General features: G+C 42.5%; 3 protein-coding genes and 1 non-coding gene across 9 annotated transcripts; 1 reads left to right on the top strand and 3 right to left on the bottom strand.

Moving 5' to 3' along the window:
* Positions 1 to 22: 22 nt before the first annotated feature.
* On the bottom strand, positions 23 to 3,145 carry LOC4336462 (mitochondrial intermembrane space import and assembly protein 40 homolog). The gene is made up of 4 exons (NM_001419683.1): positions 2,913 to 3,145; positions 2,012 to 2,043; positions 1,766 to 1,891; positions 23 to 487 (listed from the first exon to the last, which is right to left on the bottom strand). The coding sequence occupies exons 1-4, from the start codon at positions 3,037 to 3,039 to the stop codon at positions 317 to 319; spliced, it is 456 nt and encodes a 151-aa protein (NP_001406612.1). The 5' UTR covers positions 3,040 to 3,145; the 3' UTR covers positions 23 to 316.
* Positions 3,146 to 3,374: 229 nt separating this feature from the next.
* LOC4336461 (mitochondrial thiamine diphosphate carrier 1) lies at positions 3,375 to 6,349 on the top strand. Of its 2 annotated transcripts, NR_185093.1 has the most exons (7): positions 3,375 to 3,516; positions 3,638 to 3,716; positions 4,268 to 4,363; positions 4,854 to 5,370; positions 5,484 to 5,619; positions 5,764 to 6,040; positions 6,155 to 6,349. NR_185093.1 is itself a non-coding variant. In NM_001419695.1 (6 exons), the coding sequence occupies exons 1-6, from the start codon at positions 3,400 to 3,402 to the stop codon at positions 5,950 to 5,952; spliced, it is 1,134 nt and encodes a 377-aa protein (NP_001406624.1). In that variant the 5' UTR covers positions 3,375 to 3,399; the 3' UTR covers positions 5,953 to 6,116. The 2 variants fall into 2 exon arrangements, 1 of the variants encoding a protein (NP_001406624.1); NM_001419695.1 differs by lacking the exon at positions 6,155 to 6,349 and having other exon boundaries at positions 5,764 to 6,116.
* Positions 6,350 to 7,269: 920 nt separating this feature from the next.
* LOC4336460 (uncharacterized) lies at positions 7,270 to 11,060 on the bottom strand. Of its 5 annotated transcripts, none has more exons than XM_015780585.2 (12): positions 10,757 to 11,060; positions 10,361 to 10,667; positions 9,830 to 10,125; positions 9,660 to 9,731; positions 9,514 to 9,572; positions 9,285 to 9,420; positions 9,057 to 9,153; positions 8,899 to 8,965; positions 8,338 to 8,526; positions 8,091 to 8,245; positions 7,801 to 7,902; positions 7,270 to 7,668 (listed from the first exon to the last, which is right to left on the bottom strand). In XM_015780585.2, exons 3-12 carry the CDS (start codon positions 10,080 to 10,082, stop codon positions 7,557 to 7,559), a joined length of 1,242 nt encoding a protein of 413 aa, XP_015636071.1. In that variant the 5' UTR covers positions 10,083 to 10,125; positions 10,361 to 10,667; positions 10,757 to 11,060; the 3' UTR covers positions 7,270 to 7,556. The 5 variants fall into 5 exon arrangements, with proteins under 5 accessions (XP_015636071.1, XP_015636070.1, XP_015636069.1 ...); XM_015780584.2 differs by having other exon boundaries at positions 10,361 to 10,761; positions 10,857 to 11,060; XM_015780583.2 differs by having other exon boundaries at positions 10,857 to 11,060.
* A 7,769-nt stretch (positions 11,061 to 18,829) lies between these two features.
* TRNAA-UGC (transfer RNA alanine (anticodon UGC)) lies at positions 18,830 to 18,902 on the bottom strand. The gene has a single exon. It is a non-coding gene; the product is annotated as a tRNA-Ala (tRNA).
* Positions 18,903 to 22,501: the final 3,599 nt, after the last annotated feature.

The following is a 22,501-nucleotide window of genomic DNA, read 5'->3' as shown; positions in this document are numbered from 1 at the left end:
CTGACAGTAATCGCGAGAATAATTAACTTTGATCTTTACCCACTCGTATAATCCGTCTAGAACTGACGTCATATTACAAGTTCGTCAGTTCTCCATTTGAACAGTAAGTGTTTGTTGTAAATTAAATTGTGGAAATACTACTTATTTCCGCCGAAGTGTCTTGGACGCTTCATTGCTGACTCAAATTTATGTACCACCATCTCAAAAACAATTGATCTAATACGGAAGCACTCGTAGAAGAAACAAGGTGATGTTGTGTGTCGACTGGTGGAGGAATGCCTGTATCAGTGTATCAGCCAAACACCACACCATCTAATCAAAGCTTTGGCTTAGATTCTCTGGACCATGCTGGTGCTCTAACTTTCAGGTTGGACTTCTCAGCCTCCTCGTCATTCTCCTCTTCTTCCAAAATCTCTTTAGAAAACGCCTCTGGATTGATTTTGATGCAGTCCTGCAGTGCGATAAAAGGCTTCACACAATCTGATCCCTGCGAAGGCAAAGAGTCCAAAATTGTAGTTACTATTCCGGAGAAACAGACGATGAACAAAAACTTAGCATTCTTCCAAACGTGAACAACAGCCAGTTCTTGAGATTTTATTTGAACAAATAACAGGTAACCGAATAAGTGCCTTTAATTAAAAGAATCTGCCCTACATTAACATTGTTGTGTAACCAATTTGATTTGAGAAAATCTTCTTTATGCACTCATTGCAGCCCTAATCTCTGTTCTGCCACCAACTTGACCTGGGGAAAAGGCATACTGGTGATGTTACGCAGTGCACTCTCCCATCGAGGCTAGAGCAAGTGAGCAACCCAAGCTAAAAAATTCTCCTGTTATCACGGCCCTGCTATCACTTCTGATAAGAGAGGAAGCCTTTTCTCTAAGATAGAAGTGGCATCTATGGAGTAAGGTGACTCAAACAACACCGACCCAACTCCAAGCCGTAGTGTGAAATCCTGACCAGATTACTTCGATTCACCTCAAAACTTACACTTCTCCTTGTTTGGCACCACTGTCCAGTTACTCAGTTGCCCATCAAGTTTGCACCTAAAAGACCCTTATATAGCATCCTCATAATTTCTCTGATGTCAAAATTTTCAAGAAAGTTTTAAACATTTAATGCAACATAGATCCCTGAAGTTCTTCAGTTTTTGTGACATTTTGATTTTCCATGGATTCTCAAAATGCATAAACACATAATGGTCTTTTGGTGAACAATTGGACTGGGCAATAACAATTTGTTGGTAGAGGAGAATATGACTGCAAAGAGTGGCAAAGGAAAAAGACAAAGAATTTTTGTGCTTTTATTATATTGGGGTCATAAAATGATTTGCTCATAGGAAAAGATTGACCTTATGTTCAATTAGATCAACGAACAACTTGAGGGAGCTTTTTATATTTGTATAATAGAAAGAAACACAGACACATTTCCTACAGTGGCATGGCTTCAGCCTGAATGCCCAAATCAGCTGGAAATTATCAGATATCTGTAAAAACAATGGATTACATAGAAATATATATATGGCAACCGATAGAAAGGTTACACTACCCATCAGCAAGACTGCACATGAGAAAATTGCATCCATAAAACAACTTTTTTTGTAAATATTAGCTCCAAATTTTAGAATACTTATTAATGTGATTCTTATGTTGACTAAGTTTTTCATGAACACCATTAATATATTATCACCATGGTGATGTGCATGAATCATTCTTGCATTGCAAATTGCAAGCAGCTCGGTGCCATGGAGAAAGAAATAGGACCTTTTCCTCTTCTGTGCTTTTCAGGAAGCAAGAGAACGCATCAACAAATTGACTTCCACAAGGACCATTTTTCAACTCAGCTACACATGGACAGTCCAGTGCTTTCTGTACCTTCACATCAATTGACTGAATACACAAAATACTAAGTTCACTGATCATCCAGGGTGCCAAGAAATAGTAAAGCAAATAGGATAGTGATATATAAGCATCCCACTCAAAAGTCAAAAGCAAAATAAAGTACCATACCTCATTGCCATCCTCGTCAAATGACATAGCCTCTGCATTTAAGGAATCCAACCTCAGAATGCTAGCATGAGAAACTATGGAGAACTTAAGTGATGCATTTTTTTAAGGAAAAAAAAGAGAGAGAAGTCCATAATATTGATGGCCATTGCAGTAATTTTGACTCAATTTTTTTTGAGATAAAAAGAAACGCGAATATTAGGGAAGGACCTAATATCAAATAAATATAAGGGGTGAAGCTTCAAACTTAGGCCGGCTAGCCTACCACCTTGTGGAGCTAGCTATAAGACCCCTGGGTTTTGAGATAGCAAGCTTGCTAGGAACTGAGAGTAGTGAAATTGCCACTAATACTATATTAGCTCAGTGACTCCTCTGACCCGGGTGTTCTTATTCTTTTGAGAGGGACCCGGGTGTTATTAACTTACAAAAGGATCAGACAAAAGGATTGCCTGCCGATGCATTAAGATTTTGGGGGAAACAAGGTACAGTGTAATTGACTTATTACATCACGTGCATGACATTAATATTTTAATCTATCTAAATTGTCAATTCCGGCATGAATGATTGGTAAGATATCAGCTATCATCAGTTCACTATCCGGTACACGGCCTGCCCTGCACAATCACATACTCGAATTCGATCTAAAAAAAGAGAGATTTGGAGGGAGAGACTTCGCTCCAAACATTTTCTTAAGAATGAAATTATGAGCATGTTAGGGATTGAACACAGAAATTTGGTATTAAAACCACACACCTCTTGCCACTGCACTATCTACTGCATCTCAAAGCTTCCCAAATCCAAAGCAACACAACAATCTAGCGCGGCTACCGCATCTCAATGAAAAGTCACGAGTGCACGAGAAAATCGCCATTGGATCACAATATTCAGAGTTTTTGGCATGTACCTGCGGCGAGCGCCTCGAGGGAAGATGGCGCCGGGGCAGGAGACGGCGACGACGACGGCGCCGCCTCGACGGCAGGCGGAGAAGGCTCCTCCACCGCCTGCGCGGGCTGGCTCAGACCTTGACCCATCGAGGTGTAGCGCTAGAGAAGAAGCAGGCGGCGGCCACACTCTCTCGTCTTCCCGGGCTGCGACGGCGAGAACGGGAGCAAGCGGCGGCGCGGCGAGTTGGAGCGTGGTCAAGTCGGCCGGCGTCCAAGTCCAACTAAATAACAGGCCCGAGCACCACCACATCACCGGAAGCAAAATTGGACCCGAGTTCAACTCCGGCGAGCGCTTTCCCAGCCGTCCAAATCGCATCAAGATTCGTGCAACGCGGAGACAGGCTTACTGGGCCGGCCCGGCCCGTTTGGTGAATGGCTCGCGACCTCGGAGAACCTAAAGCCTAAACCGCGGCTTGGGTTCGGGGGAGCTCCAGGCCGCCGGCGACGATGGGAAAGCCGCTGGGCGACAGCGTGTTCGCCGGCCACGCGGCCGCCGGCGTCGCGGCGATCACCGCCTCCGCGGTCGCCGTCCACCCGCTCGACACCGTCAAGACCCTCCTCCAGGCGAGCGCCCCCCTCCTCCCTCAGATTCTCTCGCTGATGCTGTTGCTGGCCCCTTCTCGGGGGCTTTGATTTGGTACTCATTCGCGGGTGTTTTACTTTCCCTCCTGTGCTGGCTGTGCAGTTGAGCGCTACGGGGTCGCAGCAGAAGATGGGGCTCGGCCAAGTGGTGGACCGGCTCATGTCCGCCTCCGGCCCTGCAGGTTTGGGTTTCTTGCCCAGTTGCTAGATAATTAGAGATCTTCCACTGTTTTTAGTGGTGGTAATCCCATATCGTGAATTGCGTTAGGGCATGTCGATATGCATAGCTTTCCAACACCTACAAGCTACTGGGGGTTTATGAGGATAGGTGATGTTTGAGTTTTGCGGTTAGTGGTGAGTGACTACTTGCTCAGCCTGCCATCCAAAAATCATGGTAGCATTGGGAGACTGAAAATTCTAAAATGGATGGTAATTTTTATGTAGTGCCCACATTATAAACTATCAAATTTGTAAAAAGAACTTGCTGCAAATTGATCATATTGGTCATACTTGGCAGCTGGTGTTGTAATAGAATTCCAGGCCACCTCTTTAGTTTTTGGCCATATTCTTAGGTGTCTGTTCCTTATAAAATTTCCTGGTCGAGAAATACAGGGAGAAACCATGTGAATCCTGCCCTTTTTTCTAATTCCTGTGTGATGATTTCTCATCACCTATATATATGTTACATTGGAATGAAATTATTTTCCTTTGAATTTATTGTGTGTGCTTTTAGGCCTTTACAGTGGCATTGGATGGTCAGTATTGGGCAAGCTGCCTGGGTTGGGAGCACGTTTTGGAACTTATGAACTCTTAACAGCCTTCTATAAAGGTACAGCATGGTTCCAGAAATTTATTGCTCAGGATGGTCTGCCTTATAGAATCATTTTGTCTGTCCATTTGTTTGCAGTTATGAACAAACAATACACTCATTTAAGTATATGATTTGCCAACTTCTCTGTCATATTCTCTTGCCTTCCTATTATCATTTTCCTCTATTACAGAATGGTTAGCCTCCTTGTATCGTTTAATGTAATAATTGCCAAATGCTGTTTAGTTATTTGTACTATGAATTACCGTTGACACTGCAATTTTTTGCTGCTGTCCAATGCAACAATCTGTAGATCATTTTGAAATGCATGCGTTTCTGGATAGTTAAAAGTATTCCTTTCCTAATGCAAGTACTTTCTTATGAATTGTTTGTTACGCGAAACATCATATCTATAAGTACTGCAATATCTGATTATACCAGATTCGTTGGTGACTTCATCACTTGATGGTGAAATATGACAAATGACATTTGTTTTGTATATCTCCCGCAGATGGAAAGGAGGACAACTATGTTTCTTACTCTGAGGCTATGTTGGCCGGCATAGCTGCTGGTGCTGTTGAGTCAGTTTTGTGCACACCATTTGAACTTCTGAAACTTCGGAGCCAAGTTGGTTCTGTGAAACCAATGAAAGCCACAGACCCAGCAAACATTACAAAAGTGGCATTTCCACTGCTCTCCAAACTGTTGCCTGGTTATGTCCCTGACATCAGAGTATGGAATAGCAGTGTCAGCCTTTTGTCCAATCTTTCCCCAAAGCATCCTGACATGATGGGTGCCCTGAAACAGCATCCGTGGATGCTTACTGGTTCAGGGAAGCCCCCATTGCCCTCTGATGTTCAGGTTCCTTCAAGAGTGATAGCACTTGAAGGATGGGGTGCTCTATGGAGAGGACTTAGACCAGGGATGACCCGGGACTGCGTCTTTGGAGGAATGTTCTTTTCAACTTGGCAATTCATACACACAGCGATGCTTACTTGGAGTGCTGTTAATATGAACCCTCAACCCAGGTAATGGAATGTAGTATTTTTTTTTCAGGAAATAGTGATAGTAATCGAATCATAACTGTTTATCTTTTTGGCATTAGGTCTAGTCTAACCTTTTGATGTTCTGTTCTTGTCAGCAAACTGGAAGAAGCAGGCCCTGTATCCCCTTTTGCTTCTAGTCTTGCTGCAGGCTTCTCAGGAGTTGTAGCAGCTGCTGCTTCCCATACATTTGATACCGCCAAAAGTCGTTCGGAATGCACTGTTATACCAAAGGTATTGGCATCGCCCTACTTTGAATAGTTTGTTCTGTTAGTTTACTAATGCAAATTTGTAGTTCATTGTGTTAGAGCTTACAACTTGTAAACACTCAATTTCCCTATTTGCAAGCATGCCTTACTTCTGCTTGTATTACTTCAGTATATCGCGATGGAGAGGAGGCTTCTTAAATGGAAAGTACCAGGAAATTGGATAGAGAGAAAGACAGGAATATCTCCTGCCGATAGGAATGTTCTGTTCCGTGGTATTGGTCAACGAATGGCCCGAAGTGGATTTGCATCTTTTCTACTTGTTGGGTCCTACTATTTTGTTATAGATCAGTTCTTGTAGACGACATGAAGAGACATCATTTAACTAAGAGATCTCTTTAATGAATTTCAAACATTCTATGTGCATCTGGTGAATAATTGAAGAACAGGTAACCACTTGGGCATCCATGATTGTTCCTGTACTTTGTTCATCTCATCCTTGTTAGAGCTGCGTGTTCCAAGTTATAATATTGGCTGCTAAAACATTTTTTTATGTCAATCAGAATTCAAGGCTGCCTCTTTTGGTATCAGGCTTTTGTTGAAGAGATAACAAGTATCTTGTATGGAAACCGTATTGTTGGTAGGATGACTGATGAGTAGCAACTACTGAAGATCCTTTTTAAGTTTTTGATAAGGATTTTGTGAGAAAAAAATATGTCTTCATTATTGTTCAAGGTTAATTTCATCATAAGATTTTACTTCTTCTCTCTTTTTTCTTGTCATTAGAAAGTAAACGGTAAGGCTTTTTGTGAATATTTTTGGGGATGCCATAATTCCCTGAAAGCTGCCTTCTACTTCTGTTTACGGTACTATTCAGCAATCCTACAATATATCTTGGAATATTTTACTTCAATTGTACTGGCATTCCATTTGGATGGGTGGCTGATCTTGTGACGCATCTATATGTCTTTAGACAATGGAACCAATTGCACATATGGTTGGTTAGATGATTTTTGTTCTTAACTCTGAAGTTATATTATAACTCTTGGTCAACAACGCATCATCCAAAGCCACTTTACATTTGGGCAAACTTGACGTTTTATAGTAGTTCAGGTTGAATAGTGCCCGGTTTTAAATATAAAGTTACTTTTACAGTACCAGAAAAGTTTAGTATTGTCAAAATAAAAAGGTGGTAGTCGGTCACACTGATGACTATGGCAAGGAGTATAATGTTTTTGGAAAGGAATATGTTCCTGCCTGAATACCTGATAGCAATATTATTGAACAGAAACAAACCTAGTGGTAAAGAATAGAATTGATGTAAACAGCAATCGTGTATGATTAAGAGTAACATGTAAATAACATAATACAATAATGATGTTTCTTTATAATTTGGAGTCTGTAAATTGTAGCCATATATGTGCTCACGGCAGTAGGCAAACTATATATGCGCCATTTCGCGTGGTTTTCTTTGTGTTATTTGGCACGCATACTTGCCTTTTGGACCGATTGTAGAACATCAGACAAAGGCTTTTGAAACGAGCGTGTCAAGTTTCGTTTTGTTCGCTTGTGTAGTTGTATCTCAGAACACTGGAAACTGTCTAGATGATATAGTCGCTGCAGCAGGATCAAAATGTGACAGTTTTCACAGTACTCAGTATAGATCAAAACCAAGCCATTCTGAAGGGAATCCTGAGAAAATGGATCCACGAGTCATATTGGAATCTTTTGAAATGGTTAGTTTTTTTCTTCTTTTTTTTTTGGCAAAGCATTTCCTTTGTCAGAATAAGATTCGCCTGTACAATGCTCTTGAGATTATCTCCAGGCCTTGTTTAAATTTTGCTGACACCACAATTTGTTGGGACAAATTTTGTACACTTCATTCGTACCACGTCTGGCTTCGACATGGTATACTAGAGCCTGAACCTCTGAAAGACAACATTCACATTCTTGCTGAATATACTGCTACTGACGGCTGTCTTCTTTGTTCCAAAGTGGATCTAATGGAGGAAGATCGTAGTCGTCAGGTTTTAGAGCCAACGCAAAATCCGGCAATGGAGGCGGTGTTCCAATGACCCTGCAGATTCCCCACAACGAAAAAATTCATCACTTATTGAGGTTCACAATACCCTGAACATCACTAGATGTAGTACTATTTATGTTGCAAGAAATTTTGTTGTATGCATATTACACCACAAATTCTTAGTACCTCTCTTGCGTATACAGGTCCTGATTGATCTTGACCTTGCTTGAAGCATCTTTTGGAATCTTGTCAAGCATGTACTTAGCTGTTCCGAAAGGAGTGGGGCTCCTGCAAAATTCCAGGTATTGACTTCAGTATCCATGCTTAAGAGTGGATTTTTACACTGAACAGCAATAGCTATTCATTAAACAGTATACTGAGTAGTATCAGTTTACCATCTTGGTAAAGTTCTTATGCTGAGAATAAAACATAAGAAAATTTGAAAAGCGAAATGCTCAAAAGGTAAAATGTCTTGCCTTGATGTTGGAGGAGTTGCATGGAAGGCTTCAGAAGCCCTTTTGCTTTCTTTCAGAAATTCTTCTGAAGCTTGCAAGGCAGCTACTGCCATTCCATGAGATTTCTCTGTGTTTCCCTCGTCTAGAATCAAACCATGGAAATAGTATGCTGCAGCCTGAAAAAAAGTGCACATTAGTTTTGAGACGTACAATTGCAACTTGAAGTAATTTAACATCAGGAAAATAAAGGTTAAACCAACTTACACACCTTTGCTTCAACATACTTCCACTTAACAAACAATAAATGCTTTTTCCCCCATCCATCGGATACCGGAATTTCTGGAATGCTCTCCTGAATTTGATGCCAATATTTGACCATCTCGCAAGCTAAGCGCCGTTTTACCGCTAGAGTGGCCTTTGGGCTATCAATTGCCAGACCAAGTTGCATGTCGACTCCCTATAGGTCAAAGATTACCGATTGCTCAGGACATGATATCAAATTTACTGACCAGAGAAAGCACCACTGCACCGAGAATAACTTGGACCAATGTAGAACAGTGAATCATGAAATTTGCTATAAATTGAATTAGTGCTAATAGTTTCTACTTCAGCCCACAGAAAAAATGCAAATAGATTACTAAGCATCATTCCTAATCAGAATATAGGAGCTTCAGGGGTAATATAGCAAATATGTCACTTGGGACTATAGCATAAAAGTTTCAGCTTCATAAAAAGTACTACAACAAATGTAATGCCCATTAGGTTTAGGAATGCAGTTCTTGAGTTCATTTACGAAAGAGCCAAATGAGCTGAGCCCAGAAAATTGTACCTGACCCAGAGCTTGCAGGCTAAGAGCTTTGAGATTTCCTTCAGCCAGATCTACTGGAAGTTGTCTCCTGTAATGCATACATTGAAATGGATGTCAATACACCTTCTTTCAGCTTAAATCCTCAAAATCATCTACTCAGCTTCTCAAAAGTTCATAACCTTAACTCCGACGATATTTGGGGTAGTACTTGTCTAATTGCGCAGTCTAGGTAGCCAGATGCCTTCAAGAAAACATCAACAGTAGCTCGTCTGCTCTCTGTGTACATTGGCAATACATGGTGCATTATTAGCACAAAAACACTGAAAGAAGTAACTCAATGGAAAGCAGGACATGAACATTTTCATATGCCCATATTGCTTCAGAAGTTCAGAAAAACAGTTTTATACCTTCAGAAACCCTTGGCGCATAACCATCACCGTATGACCTGGGAAGAAGCAGAGAATTGGCCTGCAACAAGCAGACCATGGCCATCAAATGCAGAACGGACAACACTTCATACCATGCATCTGCCATGGCCGTTTCCTGCAGTTGGCAATTCCAATGTTAGATCTAATGGCTACTGTCGGGCATCATGGAGGAAGATGACACACCACATTTTTAGGACCCAACACATACCTCAGCATTATCCTCTTGGTTAGTCCAGACGAAGTGCACTCCGTGCCGCAATTCGCTACCTGCAGAGTTCACAGGCTGAATCAAACGAAACAACAAGATTGTCAACCAACAGAACACCAATCCACCATATCGGAGCAATTCCTCACCTTCCTTCACCAATCCTAGCAGCACTGGCAGATAGTCTTCCAGAGCCTGTAGGAGATTAGCAGTGCTCGAACCTGTAGAAAAAATAACCAAAGAAATGAGAACCAATCCAAATTTTGCAGGCAAAACCAGCCAGCAATTCAGATGCGCTACCACCACCACCCTCACTCACCGTGCCGCGCCGCCGCCCGCCGCTTCGGCTTCAGCGCCGCCGCCGATTCTTGCATTGCCATGTCGACGACCCGCGCCCGCAGCGACGACAGCCTCGACGAGGCCTCGTCGAGGCGACCGGCGAGCGCCTGGGAGAAGTCCACGCTCCTCGGCACCCGGAGCCCCGGGAGGAACACGACCACGTCGCCGACGCTCCCCGGCCGCCGCCGTGGGCCGCCGCCGGCGTCCTTCTCCCTCGACAGCCCACAACCCATGGTACGCGCGCGGCAGACAGCCTACGACTTAGCTCACCTCACCCTGCAAGAACCACGGTGCAATAGAACACCCAGCAATCGAAAAAATATCAGTTACTCGCCGGAACCATCCAAAAGGGTAAAACCAAGATAAGGTATAAAAGAATGAAACTTATCAAATTGAGTAAAAATAAAACTACAACTTGTAAGCGAGTACGGTAATTTCGCAATTGGAGAGAGAGAATTCCATCGAACAAGAACAAAAAAAAAAGGGTGAGGCGATGGAGAAAAGCTCTTGCCTTTATTCTTCCTTCCACTTCGGCTTTGTGCGTTTCTTCAGACACCAAGAACCGCTCTGATTGAACCCACCACCACTATCTTCTCTTCTTCTTCTTCTTCTTCTTCTTCTGCAGGCTGGCGCGCAGCACCACACCGAACGCAAACACAGTGGAGGGACAAAAGGAAGCAAAACTCTTATCCCTTGGTTCGTAGGGGACCGATCAACATCAGAGCAAGAGCACAACTTGGCGTAATGTACGGCCAAATTGGCATACTTTTCGCATCGAAAGAGGTAGTATTATTCTGTGTTTAGAACAGTTCCTCCAACTTGTGCCATCAGAAAGAAAGAAAAAAACTTAGGAAAGGGTTGCAATTGCAATGCGTCATCCGATATTTAGCCTCTGATATCAGCGTACCTCTACTGCAGTTTAAAAAAATCGACAAAGTGCATTCGCAAACTTTTCTCAAAGATCATGGAAACGAAGCTGGAAAATCCGGAGGAAACCAAGAACCTACCTAATCTTGGAGCTGGAACGTCATGCGAGCGAACGTTGCTTCTCGCTGCAAGCCAGAGGTGGTCTAGAACCACAAAATCAGGAAGGGCTCAACTGTTCAAGTCTAGGGACTAGGGAGCATGCAACTTGCAAGAAGAGGAAACCAGAGCCTATTGCTGCTGGTCGAGCAGTCAGATGGAGAGAGAGGCAGAGAGAGATGTTTACTAGGCTACTCCTGTGTATGACTTGTCCTATTTAAAGGGGAGAAGCTTTGTGATCGTGCTGATGCAAATGCAAATCTACCCCACAATTATTAAGCCCACACACCAGTACACCACACAGCACAGCTGGTCAGCTGCACGGAGGCCATCGGAGGAAAAAAGATCTCTCGAGCCCTCGACGACGCCTACTTCTTCGACGGAGACAAACTAGCTAGCGATCTCCTCCTCGTCTGCACACCAACGGTTTAATCGTCACGTGAACTACCAGGAGATTCCTCGTGTGATTTACTACTAGCCTAATCGGGGACACCTGTGTGGCTGTGCCTGGTCTTCGGAGTAGAAATGTAGAATAATGTCGGTCGCCAGGTACAAGTACTATCCGTCTAAATGCGTTGAAACTGGGAACTCTCCTGTGAAAAGAGAAGCTGCCACTGCTTAATAAAATCGTAATCGAACTGTTATTGTACAGCTGTTTCTGTTTCCTACGCTAATAGTGGTCAACCATATTAAATTTTGCCTAAATTTTAATTCTTTTTAAAATATACGTTCGAATTTCTTACAACTCCAAAGTTCTTTTCTTTTTCGAGGTGGACGTGGCCGTATATACTAGATGCTGTTGCTGTAGGAGAAGCCGTAGTATATTTCAAGTAGGTTTTTCGCAGGCCTAACCAAACGTCACAACGTAACCAACTCCAGAATTGGATCATGGCGTGACATAATCACCACTTGTTTAATCCTCCGGATCAGATTAAATAATCATATGGCTGCCACCGCTCATCATAGTATAGTTGGGCTCAGACTGCTACCCGTTTGGAGTATTTATCGGTGGTCATACTAAATATACGTGCTTAATTAAACCATATAATTTTAATCACTGCTTATAACCCTTGTGAGCAAGTGGGTTAGATACCGTCTGCACTCTGGAGTACTGCCAGTAATACAGCCAATTCGTGCCCAATCTTCAGTTTGTGGATGCAGATTCTTCAGACCAAATCTTTTTCAGCAAATCTGCACGCGTATGGATGCATGCATTCGCTGCTGAATTTGGTTCGTCTCTTTGCCAGTGCTAATCCCATGCGTATCTGCTGCAGATGCCATCTTGCTGTAATGTGGTCATGTGTAAGAGAAACAGTGAAGAATCTGATGGCACCTACCGTGTCTGCTACTAACAAATTGTGGTTGACATCAACGCGTGTGTCATTCTCGTGCCGAAAGGGGAAAGGCACGGTGCCTCTTGAGTGTTGTTGCAGGCTTCCTCCTTTTTTGTGGATAAGTATACCAGCGTCCTTCTTAGCTTCCAAACAAAGGTTTAGGACACAGGTTATTCCACACGTGATTGATGTTATCGTGTAATCAGTATGAACGACACTAGTACATGGCTAATCATTTGACAAGCGAGGAGACAATTCCTGCTAATCTCTTGGCCGTGGAGCAAAGCTGTATTGTGTGTGACATAGATTCGTAGTTGTTTCCGCTAATTACACCAAGAATTAACAGTTAGCATTTCTACCTCGCAGAAGATTGACACTGTATATTCTGTGGAGTGTACGGACAGTTCCCTCTTATCGACAAGCTAGTGAGCTGTGCAAACTTACGCTACAATCTGTGCAGATAAACACAGCGAGGACCAACAGCAGAGCTAGGTAGCGTGAGATACATTTCTGATATCACACGCCCGTTGCTAAATCCTCGCTAAAAGTTGAACAAAAGCAGGGAGACCGGCCCGAGCATGTTACTACTAGAGCTTTTCATGACCTTTTCGCCCAGAGAAATGATAAAAGCCAACTTTATACAAAAGGGCGATTTTTAGATTGTGGATGATGATATCGTCGCCTCCTTTCTTGTTGCAGTAAGTCGCTTCAGCTTAGCCTTTTCTGCTTGCTTGTTCGATGATCATAACAACTTCCAAAAGCAACAGTATGGCCAAGAATTTCAGGTTGCCAACAATTGCAAGGCAACAAAGGGCATGAACAGTTGCATGATTGCAACGAAGAGAGACTAACACGAACTGTATTTGACAGATGGCACGATCCAATCGATCCCGCGCTCTTATGTGTACCTTCATGTTCATAAACAATTTCAGAAGGGGAAATTTTGTCCGGACAAGTGGCACAAGTACCAGATGGTGTGGCCCGGTACATTGACCTTCAAGCTAGCGATATGATCCCAAGTGTCAAATTTTGATATGGCAGCTGTTCCATGGGAAATATCTAGTGCGTGTGTGTGGATGCAAGGACGGCCACGGCACTGGTCAATAATGCGATTGCAGGTCAATAGGTGAACCAGTTTTGGAGTTCTTTATTGCTTAAGCTCGATCAGATTTCGTTTTCAGTAGAGATGAAGTTTGTGAACTCCTAAAATGAGCCGGTGTGAGTTGTGTGGCCAGCGTTTCGACAGCAGCTCAAACTCCCCCTTGAGAAAAAGAACGGTCAGGTGCAGGGTGAAAATTCAGTCCATGAATCTAGGTAATGGAAATCTGAAAGAAACAATTATCTTTTCTCAACCAACTTCTGAAATATGAAGAACAATCGATTCGTAGCATCTCATTTCCAGTACAGTTAACAACGTGAATAGCTATATATATTAGCAGTACTGATTTCAGTGTCGCGTACGATGCATATGGCTCTGGCGGGAAGAAGCTTCTGGAAGCAGGATAGAAGGTTCTGGAAGCAGGATATTAGCCGGGAGGGAAGGACGCGATCGAGAGGTCAGGTGGTCAGAATAGCAGTCAAAGCTTCGGCTCGGAAGGCGCCGCCGGAGCTACCACGGCGCGCCACGTAGCACACCCCTCCCTAGCCCCTACGCCGGCCGCTTGCCAAACTGGTCCAAAACCTAGCTTTCTGCTTTTCCGTCGTGCACGCTGCGGCCGGCCAGGCCCGGGGCCTCACCTCCGTAAATATCCCGAAAAGGCCATGGCTTGGCTGCTAGGCTCGTGCCCGTCGCATCAACGCGTGTGCGAGCGCGCGGAGCGGCTCGGCGGGTGATTTTCCCTTCCTCCCTCGGCGGCAGGGCAGCGCCGTGGATGGCCCGCGGGTCGTTACCACCCAAAAGCATAATACGTAGATGCATCATAGGTACTGGGGTGCCACCGCGGCCGCCACCACCACGTAGCCGCAGCGGTCCACGCAAACACGCGACGTCGCGCATTTAATCGCGCGCGCGCCGCACCCACGCGTGCGGTGCTGCACGGCCCCGGATCCGCGCGGACGGCGCCGTGGCGGAACGCCACCCTCACGTGACGGACGACGTAGACCCACCACCCAGCCGTGAGGCTCTCGTACGTCCTGTGGCCGGACGAACGGGTGGGGTGGCGCGCACGCGCCGGTGGTGGGCGTTTGACCGGACGGTTGGCACCGTGACATTGCGCGGATTGGCCGGGCGTGGAGGTACACCGGTACGTACGAGTACGATCTTTCACCAGGTTTCGCCGAGCGTCGTAGATAGTAGGGTGGTGGCGCGGTCTCGGCCGGCCGGTTCGAGAGATGCGCGTCACCGTCCTGGGGCTGGCCGGATGTGAAGCTTCGACAAGGAGGCGGCGCGGGCCGATCGCCTCAAGGATGGCAGCGCACTGTGGGCACACATGTACACGCGCCTGGACCGGCAGGGGTACCACGGAACTCGAGAGGTACCGGCCGCCTTGGCTGGATTTGTTTGAAAACCTGGTGCTCGAGGGCTAAAGATGGTCCAAGACATTATTGCAAATATTGGTTCGAGTATTTTTCACGGGGGAGGGAGTCGATTTTGTATTTTTCAAATTTGTAGGAACCCGAATAAATGATGTAAACTTGATGTCATGCAGCGTCACATTGCTTGGAGATTCGTGCTCGCCACCTTCTTCTCCACCAACTTAGTAGGGGCTTCTTTTTAGGGGTGGGAGTGGCACCATTATAACGAAAACACTATCATAGCATTAACAAATTAATGCTCTAAGAATACTGTAGCGAGTGGACTGATATAGCAATCGATCTAGACAATCAATCCATTTTACTAGGGCTGTGTTTAGATCCAAACTTTAGATCCAAACTTCCAATTTTTTCCATCACATCAACCTATCATACACACAACTTTTCAGTCACATCGTACCAATTTCAACCCAAACTTTCAAATTTGGAAGAAACTAAACACAGCCTAAATCAGACGGTGGACAACAGGGGCGAACATCCCATCCTATGCACCTCTACGGATCCATTTCTAGGAAGGGGTGATCGTGCACGTAAAGTCAAGTGTAGATTTCTACTATACTATTTACTACCTCCATCCTAAAAAAAAGTGCAGCCGTGGATATCCGTGCCCAACGTTTGATCGTCCGTCTTATTTAAAAAATTTATGAAAAAATTAAAAATATTTAGTCACACATAAAGTATTATTCATGTTTTATCATCTAATAGCAATAAAAATATTAATCATAAAAAAATTTCAAATAAGACGAACGGTCAAACGTTGAACGTGAATAGTACAAAACTGCACTTATTTTGGGACGGAGGGAATATGTGTTTAGCCTAAACATGATTAGTGTAATACTACCTCCGTTTCAGATTATAAATCGTTTTGAATTTGATCAAAGTCAAGCTACTCTAAGGCCGTGTTCATTGCAAAGGGTTCCCAACCCCTCTCCCTCGTATTCCACACGCACGCTTTTCAAACTGCTAAACTTTTTTGCAAAAAGTTTATATATGAAAGCTGCTTAAAAAACATATTAATCCGTTTTTGAAAAAAAATAGCTAATACTTAATTAATCACGCGCTAATGGACCGCTCTGTTTTCCGTGCGGAGGGAATGAGTTCCCATCTCCCATATCCGAACGCAGCCTAAGGGTGTGTTCGGTTGGGCTGTGGCTTTTGAAAAAATAGCTGTGTGCTGTGACTTTTTGAAAAGTAGCTGTGAAAAAACCAAAAGCTCGTTTGGTTACACACAGATGGCTTTTGTAAAAGCTTCTCCCCTAACGAGTAGACCCCACATGTCATATACATAGGTATCTTCTCCATCCTCCCCTGACGAGCATGCTGGCGGCTGACGACTTCGCACGTGTGGGCGGCTAGCTCGGTGAGGAGGCAGAGGCAGACGCGAGTGGGGCGGAGGCCGCCGCGCACGCGCGCTCGCCGTCGCCGGAGCTCCACTACGGCCACCTCCCATGCCCGCCGACGACGACTGAACAACGACGACTTCGCACGCACGGGCAGCTCGACTGGAGGAGCGGCGACGGCGGCGGCGGCGGGGAGGAGGATTAGCGGCGATGGCGAAGTGAGGAGGATGAGGAGCGACGCTTGTGGAAGGGATGGGAGAAAAAGAAAAGCAAACCGTTTTTTTTAATGGCAGTGGTAGGTAATTTTTTCCTCGAAAGCATGTGAAAGCAAGGGTAGAGGTGTGTTTGATTTGTACTACACCAAAAGCTGGCTTTGGGAAAAAAAACAGTTGTAGCTTTTAGGCCTTGGTTTTTGGATTTTGCAAAAGCAAAAGCAGGTTGAAAAGCCCAACCTAACACACCCTAAGTTTAAATAAGTTTGTGGACAAATATACTAACATTACAACACCAAATTAGTTACATTGAATCTATAATTGAATATATTTTTCTAGTATATTTGTCTTGTGCTAAATATATTACTATTTTTTTCTACAAACTTTATCAAACTAGAACCATTTTGACTTTGACAAAAGTCGAAATGACTTAAAGGTCATAAATTGACAAACACCATGAGAAACCATTAATGCGATCCCAGTGATCTCCTATGTGATGTCTGCAGTGGAAGTAGAGATTGTAGTCTTCGAACCGCTCCAGGGCTTGTCATCGATATGTCGAAGTAGCTGGAGCGGTGGCACGTACAAGATCATCGGTTTGATTGCGAAGGGGTCCATTAGGGTGGTAGCGTCCCTCTACTCTATGCCACCTCGACTACTCAACAAGGGCAACCGCACGTTCTTGTTCTAGTTCTAGTCATTGTCTACTCAATATGCATTCATGATTGGTCTTGCGTATTTGAGTTGGCAATGACTACAGGGAGGGAGGGATTAGAGACATGAGATAGGAGATGGTTTGGAGTTAATTTACAAAGATAAATTTATATTTACAAGATAATCTATTATACTTATTAAAAAAACAGCCTAAAAAGTAGGAGATTTTTTAAAGATAAATTTTATAATAATAACTAGGAGCTGCCGTTTTATTAATTTGGGGATATAAATTTTATACTTCCTCCGTTTCATATTATAAGATTTTCTAGCATTACGCGCACGCGCACACATACATACACACACACACACACACATATATATATATATATATATATATATATATATATATATATATATATATATATATATATATATATATATATATATATATATATATATATATATATATATATATATATATATATATATAAAAGATTTTCTAGCATTACGCACGCGCGCGCACACATACATACACACACACACACACACACACACACATATATATATATATATATATATATATATATATATATATATATATATATATATATATATATATATATATATATATATATATATATATATATATATATATAGTAAATTTGTTTGGTGCTCCATGGTGCCCGGGCACCATTGTTGAAATTGAGTATATACCTAATTCAAATGAGTATGAAACTTTTTCAATTACTTAGATATTAACATTAGCTACTTTACTAACTAGTTCAAAGCAAGTTTGAACTGAATTTGAACTTGTTTTTGTTAGATTTTGATTCTAGGTATATAGCATCCATACATATAATTAGTTAGGTATGTAATCATGGATTGTGAAATAAAGTTAAATTTGAGTTATTTTGTTGATAGGTATAGGTATGAATCGAGTTATTATAACTAGGTATATACTCACAATTTGAAAATTTTGAAAAATTTGAGTGATTTTGTGTATTTGATACCATGGTGCCCGAGCACCATGGTGCCCCATATGAGTGTCCTATATATATATATATATATATATATATATATATATATATATATATATATATATATATATATATATATGTGGGTGCGCGCGCGCGCAATGCTAGAAAGATGAATTAATGACACACAAAAAGAGACTGCTCTTCATGCTATACAAATATCCTATCTACGGTCCGGTCAAAACCGGCCTCGACTCGCTTTGAAGCACGTTGGGCTGGGAGCTATGCTAATCGCTGCACATCTCCAGTTTTGGACGCTTCCTTCAAAACCATAGATGAACACGCTTAGGAAGTGGACATGAAAAGCTGCTTCTTAGCTTCTTCTCGACGAATCACTCTCGTTAGCTTGTCAATCGTTATCGTCCATGATGTTGCCGTATTCGTTCGTGTGCAGGAGGGAGCAAATTCACTCCGAAAATGACTGAAGAAGGATGGAGGCATTCGGTCTTGGATTCAGCATCGCTTCGAATAGACGCGGCGAAGATGATGGCACGCCTGGGCCGTGCGGTCCAACAGGCGTCCGTGGTCCGGGCCAAACCAAATTATTGGAACACAAAGCCCTCCTCACGCTGCGATCAGCGAGCTATTCAGTTACGGCCCAATCCCACGTACTACAGCTGAAGAGAGGACCAATTCCCAAATCCCAAGTCCCAAGTTCCCAACTCGATTTTTCTCGTCTCACGGAATTTTTTTTCTTAAAAGAAGGGGAAAGCACTTGCCGTGTATCAAAAATTCACAATACGGGGAAAAAAAAACAAGGCAGCTCGTTTTGGGCTGCCTGGATTTTGACAACAGGGGGGGTCAAGGACACAAGGCAGCAGAGTCAGAGTCACACAAAACAAAAATTAAAATGGAGATGCGGGGGATCGAACCCCGTGCCTCTCGCATGCAAAGCGAGCGCTCTACCATTTGAGCTACATCCCCTTGCTGTATTTCGAGAAAAATACAATTTAAACATCCTATAAATGTCTCTGAATATGACAAAGTTGTGTCCCCGCACTGATTTTGATCTTTATTCGGGTAGGATCAGCAACACAGAATTCTCGTCCGGTGCCGGTGGTGGCCTGCGCCTTGTGTAGGTAACCAGCTCTATCATTTTCTTTTCGAAATCGAAAACCAATATGAAAATGGATCATACATAAATAGGAGTGAATATCATAATGAATATTTGTCGAAATATAAAACCCTCTAAACTGAGCTTTTAACTTTTTAGTAAGAAAACACATCTTCGGTTCGGCTCAGTCTTTAGTGGATGGTTTGTTTTTGATCACCCCTATTTGACTATCTTAATATATAGGAGTAGTAGGCCCTACTATTTGGGTTGGACCAAATTGATGTTTGGTAATATGGGCCTTTACTTCAAAATTCTAAGAATTTTTCAGGAAGTTTCTAGGCAACTTTCGCTTTCCTATGGATAGTGCCTTTCATTTCCAAGAAAAAAATCAAATTTGTTTTCATTTCCAAAATTTTCTAAAAAAAATACTCCGACCGGCACTTTCTGTTTTTAAAAATAGGTCAGGAGTCTATAAACTTTCCAAATCATTTTCGCTCCTAGTTGTGTCTATGCGAGATCATCGTCAGTTCTCTTTCTATTTGGTTATTACCAGGTTGACCTGACAGTTTACCTATTTGAAAGGCCTTGCCCATATTACTAAAGTTTGGGCAAGGGCAAGGGTCGCGGCGTCACCGGACGGAGTTTGGAGAGTTAGACTCAGGCGAGGCCGAGAGCCAACGCGATGCGAGGAAGAATAGGAAATTGTCTCCCCTGCGTCCGCGTGGTGTGCTATGCTTGTGTGTGATGCGTGCGTTGCGTTGGTTTGGCCGGCCTCAGCGTAGGCGCGGCAAATAAGCAGCGAAGAGGAAGACAACCAACCAAAGTCACACGCGCGCTGACGCGACGCCTGGCGCTCATTTCACTCCTTCCATTCTTCCTCCTCCACGTGAAACTCGGCTATTGGCGTTGCGTTTTTTTAGGGGTGTTTAGATCCACGGTAAATTTTTTTCCCATCACATCAAACATTTGAACACATGCATGTAGTATTAAATGTTGACAAAAAAAAACTAATTATACTGTTTGCGGGTAAATTGCGAGACGAATCTTTTAAGTCTAATTGCGCCATGATTTTGATAATGTGGTGCTACAGTAAATATTTGCTAATAACGGATTAATTAGGCTTAATAAATTCGTCTCGTGTTTTACAGGCGGATTTTGTAATTTATTTTGTTATTAGACTACGTTTAATACTTCAAATATGTGTCATATATCCGATGTGACACGCCAAAACTTTACACCCCTAAATCTAAACATAGCCTTAATAGATGATGCCCCACGTTTTGCTGCGGGATATATGTTAGATAATGGAGAAATGATGAAATAATTTGGATTGAGATATTATGAAAATGATTTGAGAATGATGATCTAGCATGTGTATGTTTAGTTTTAGAATGAAGTAGATTATAGATATAATTACTATATACTTTTATATGTTGAGCTTTGTGTGTTTAATGGGTTAGTGTGGCATACTTGCATATAGGTTTTAAAAGTGTTAATAAATGCTTGTATGTTGAACTTTAGATGTTTAGTGGATATTAACTTTATAGAAATAAGATATTACCGCAAACTTCTCGCTATACCCTTGAAACGGCCCATTAGGTCTTTGGGCCTATTGTTCTGTGGGCCACATCACCCTTCCCCGACATAAACAATGACGAAATGTGAACTGGCTGGCAGATTCCTGCCAAATGGAGCGAAGATTCCGAACCAATCGCGGAAGATCGGAAGATCCCGCTTTGTTTTCTTCCACCTCCCAGCTCTATAAGAGCACCCGCAATGGTAAAGTAAGGTGCTATCTATAAAACATGTACACCTCAGCAATAGACTAGATTAATAGTAAACCACTTCAATGGTATGTCTACATGGGTATCTATAGCTCTGTAATCCATTGTCTCGTTTTTCTCTATAGACTATCTCCATTTAGTAGATAGTTTTGCTCTCTTTCTTCATTTAATCTCTTCCAAGTAGGAAAATATGCTGACATGGATCTCTTGTAGAGAGAGCTTATAGATAACCATTGTGGGTGCCCTAACTGACATACTCCTCCACCTTTCGATCAGCAAAGCCGGAGAGCACCACAAGTGTCGCGGCGGCAGAGCACCGCGAGGCCCATGACCGCCGGCCGAAACAAAGGGAGACACGCGTGGCTGGTCGGGAGCTATAGCTTTTCTAATCGCCATGACTCCCTCTGATCACACCGGCCTCACCTTACTTCCCGCGTAATCGCCAGCAACCCCAGTGGGTGCATGCGTGGACGGACTGACTGATTGATTTGCCTTTGTGGATTTAGTATTTTTCAACGGACAGCTCGATATCGGCGAAACCGATCGAGTGATTGGCATCGTCCTTATTTTCGCTCGCTCCAGAGTATTAGGGATTTAATGGTCCTCCTTTCCGTTGGGATTTTGCTGTCATGCTACTCTTTAATCACTCTCCTCCCCACAAAACCGTTTCAAGGAAACGAAAAGAAAAGAGAATGGATCAATGGGAGAAGAGAAAACCACTTTTTTTTTTCTCTTTTCTTTTGCTACTCCAACTTCTTTAACTAGCCACGTTTTCTTTTTTAACTTTTTTAACCACATCTATTTTCCTTTTCTTTTGCTACTATACTACAACTTCTTTAACTAGTCACATAGTCGTGGTTTGTGTGACTTTTGATTCAATTTAAGAACTTAATTTTGTATATAATTTGTTAGTTTATCTTAGCTTTCAAGAAGGTTTTGATGTAAGTTCATTTAAGTATCAATTGGTCTAGCCAACTATATATTTAGCTAAATTATATTAGATTACTTTATAAATAACTAGAAGGTTCCTATATATATCTTTTTCATTGTCTTTGCCTCTTTCTCTCTCTCCGTGTTTATGTGTCTAACGGGAGACATTATAAATCTCCGAAAATTTTCATATGTTTAGTTTATTTGTGTATTTTTTTTAAAAAAAGTGCATGTATTTTGATTCAATGGTCGTCGTTTATCCAAACTCTTAAATATGGGCGGCTAATATGCTTTTATGATATGATGCATTCTTATGTAAAAAAGCTTGTTGCTTACACTATGGCTGTGTTTAGATCCATAGGTATAAAGTTTTGGCGTGTCACATCAGATATACAGACACATATTTGAAGTATTAAACATAAACTAATAACAAAACAAATTACAGAATCCGCCTGTAAACTGCGAGACAAATTTATTAAGCCTAATTAATCCATCATTAGCAAATGTTTATTGTAGCACCATATTGTCAGATTATGGAGCAATTAGGTTTAAAAGATTCGTCTCGCAAATTACACGCAATCTGTGTGATTAGTTTTTTTAATATTTAATACTACATGCATGTGTCTAAATATTTGATGTGAAATGGTGAAAAATTATGCATAGATCATCGATATAAGGAGAGAGAGGCCTGGATAAAAGTTAATCGCCGAATGGCCCACAGTTGAATGCACCCATGCCATTCTAATCGCCGGAAA

Source organism: Oryza sativa, chromosome 4 (assembly GCF_034140825.1).
Source record: "Oryza sativa Japonica Group chromosome 4, ASM3414082v1".
NCBI classification, from domain to species: domain Eukaryota; kingdom Viridiplantae; phylum Streptophyta; class Magnoliopsida; order Poales; family Poaceae; genus Oryza; species Oryza sativa.
Note: the sequence above shows the minus strand (reverse complement) of the source record. Positions and strands in the feature narration are given on the sequence as shown.

Excerpts from the sequence above, each read along its gene's own strand:
- LOC4336462 (NM_001419683.1), bottom strand. The coding sequence starts at position 3,039 with ATGGGTCAAGGTCTGAGCCAGCCCGCGCAGGCGGTGGAGGAGCCTTCT. Across the intron at positions 1,892-2,011 it reads TTGACGAGGATGGCAATGAG|TCAATTGATGTGAAGGTACA; the intron begins GTATGGTACTTT and ends TTGTGTATTCAG. Across the intron at positions 488-1,765 it reads AAAGCACAGAAGAGGAAAAG|GGATCAGATTGTGTGAAGCC; the intron begins GTCCTATTTCTT and ends TTGCCTTCGCAG.
- LOC4336461 (NM_001419695.1), top strand. The coding sequence starts at position 3,400 with ATGGGAAAGCCGCTGGGCGACAGCGTGTTCGCCGGCCACGCGGCCGCC. Across the intron at positions 4,364-4,853 it reads CTTAACAGCCTTCTATAAAG|ATGGAAAGGAGGACAACTAT; the intron begins GTACAGCATGGT and ends TATCTCCCGCAG. Across the intron at positions 5,620-5,763 it reads AATGCACTGTTATACCAAAG|TATATCGCGATGGAGAGGAG; the intron begins GTATTGGCATCG and ends GTATTACTTCAG.
- LOC4336460 (XM_015780582.2), bottom strand. The coding sequence starts at position 10,082 with ATGGGTTGTGGGCTGTCGAGGGAGAAGGACGCCGGCGGCGGCCCACGG. Across the intron at positions 8,966-9,056 it reads CAAATATCGTCGGAGTTAAG|GAGACAACTTCCAGTAGATC; the intron begins GTTATGAACTTT and ends TATGCATTACAG. Across the intron at positions 7,669-7,800 it reads GACCTGTATACGCAAGAGAG|GGTCATTGGAACACCGCCTC; the intron begins GTACTAAGAATT and ends GGGAATCTGCAG.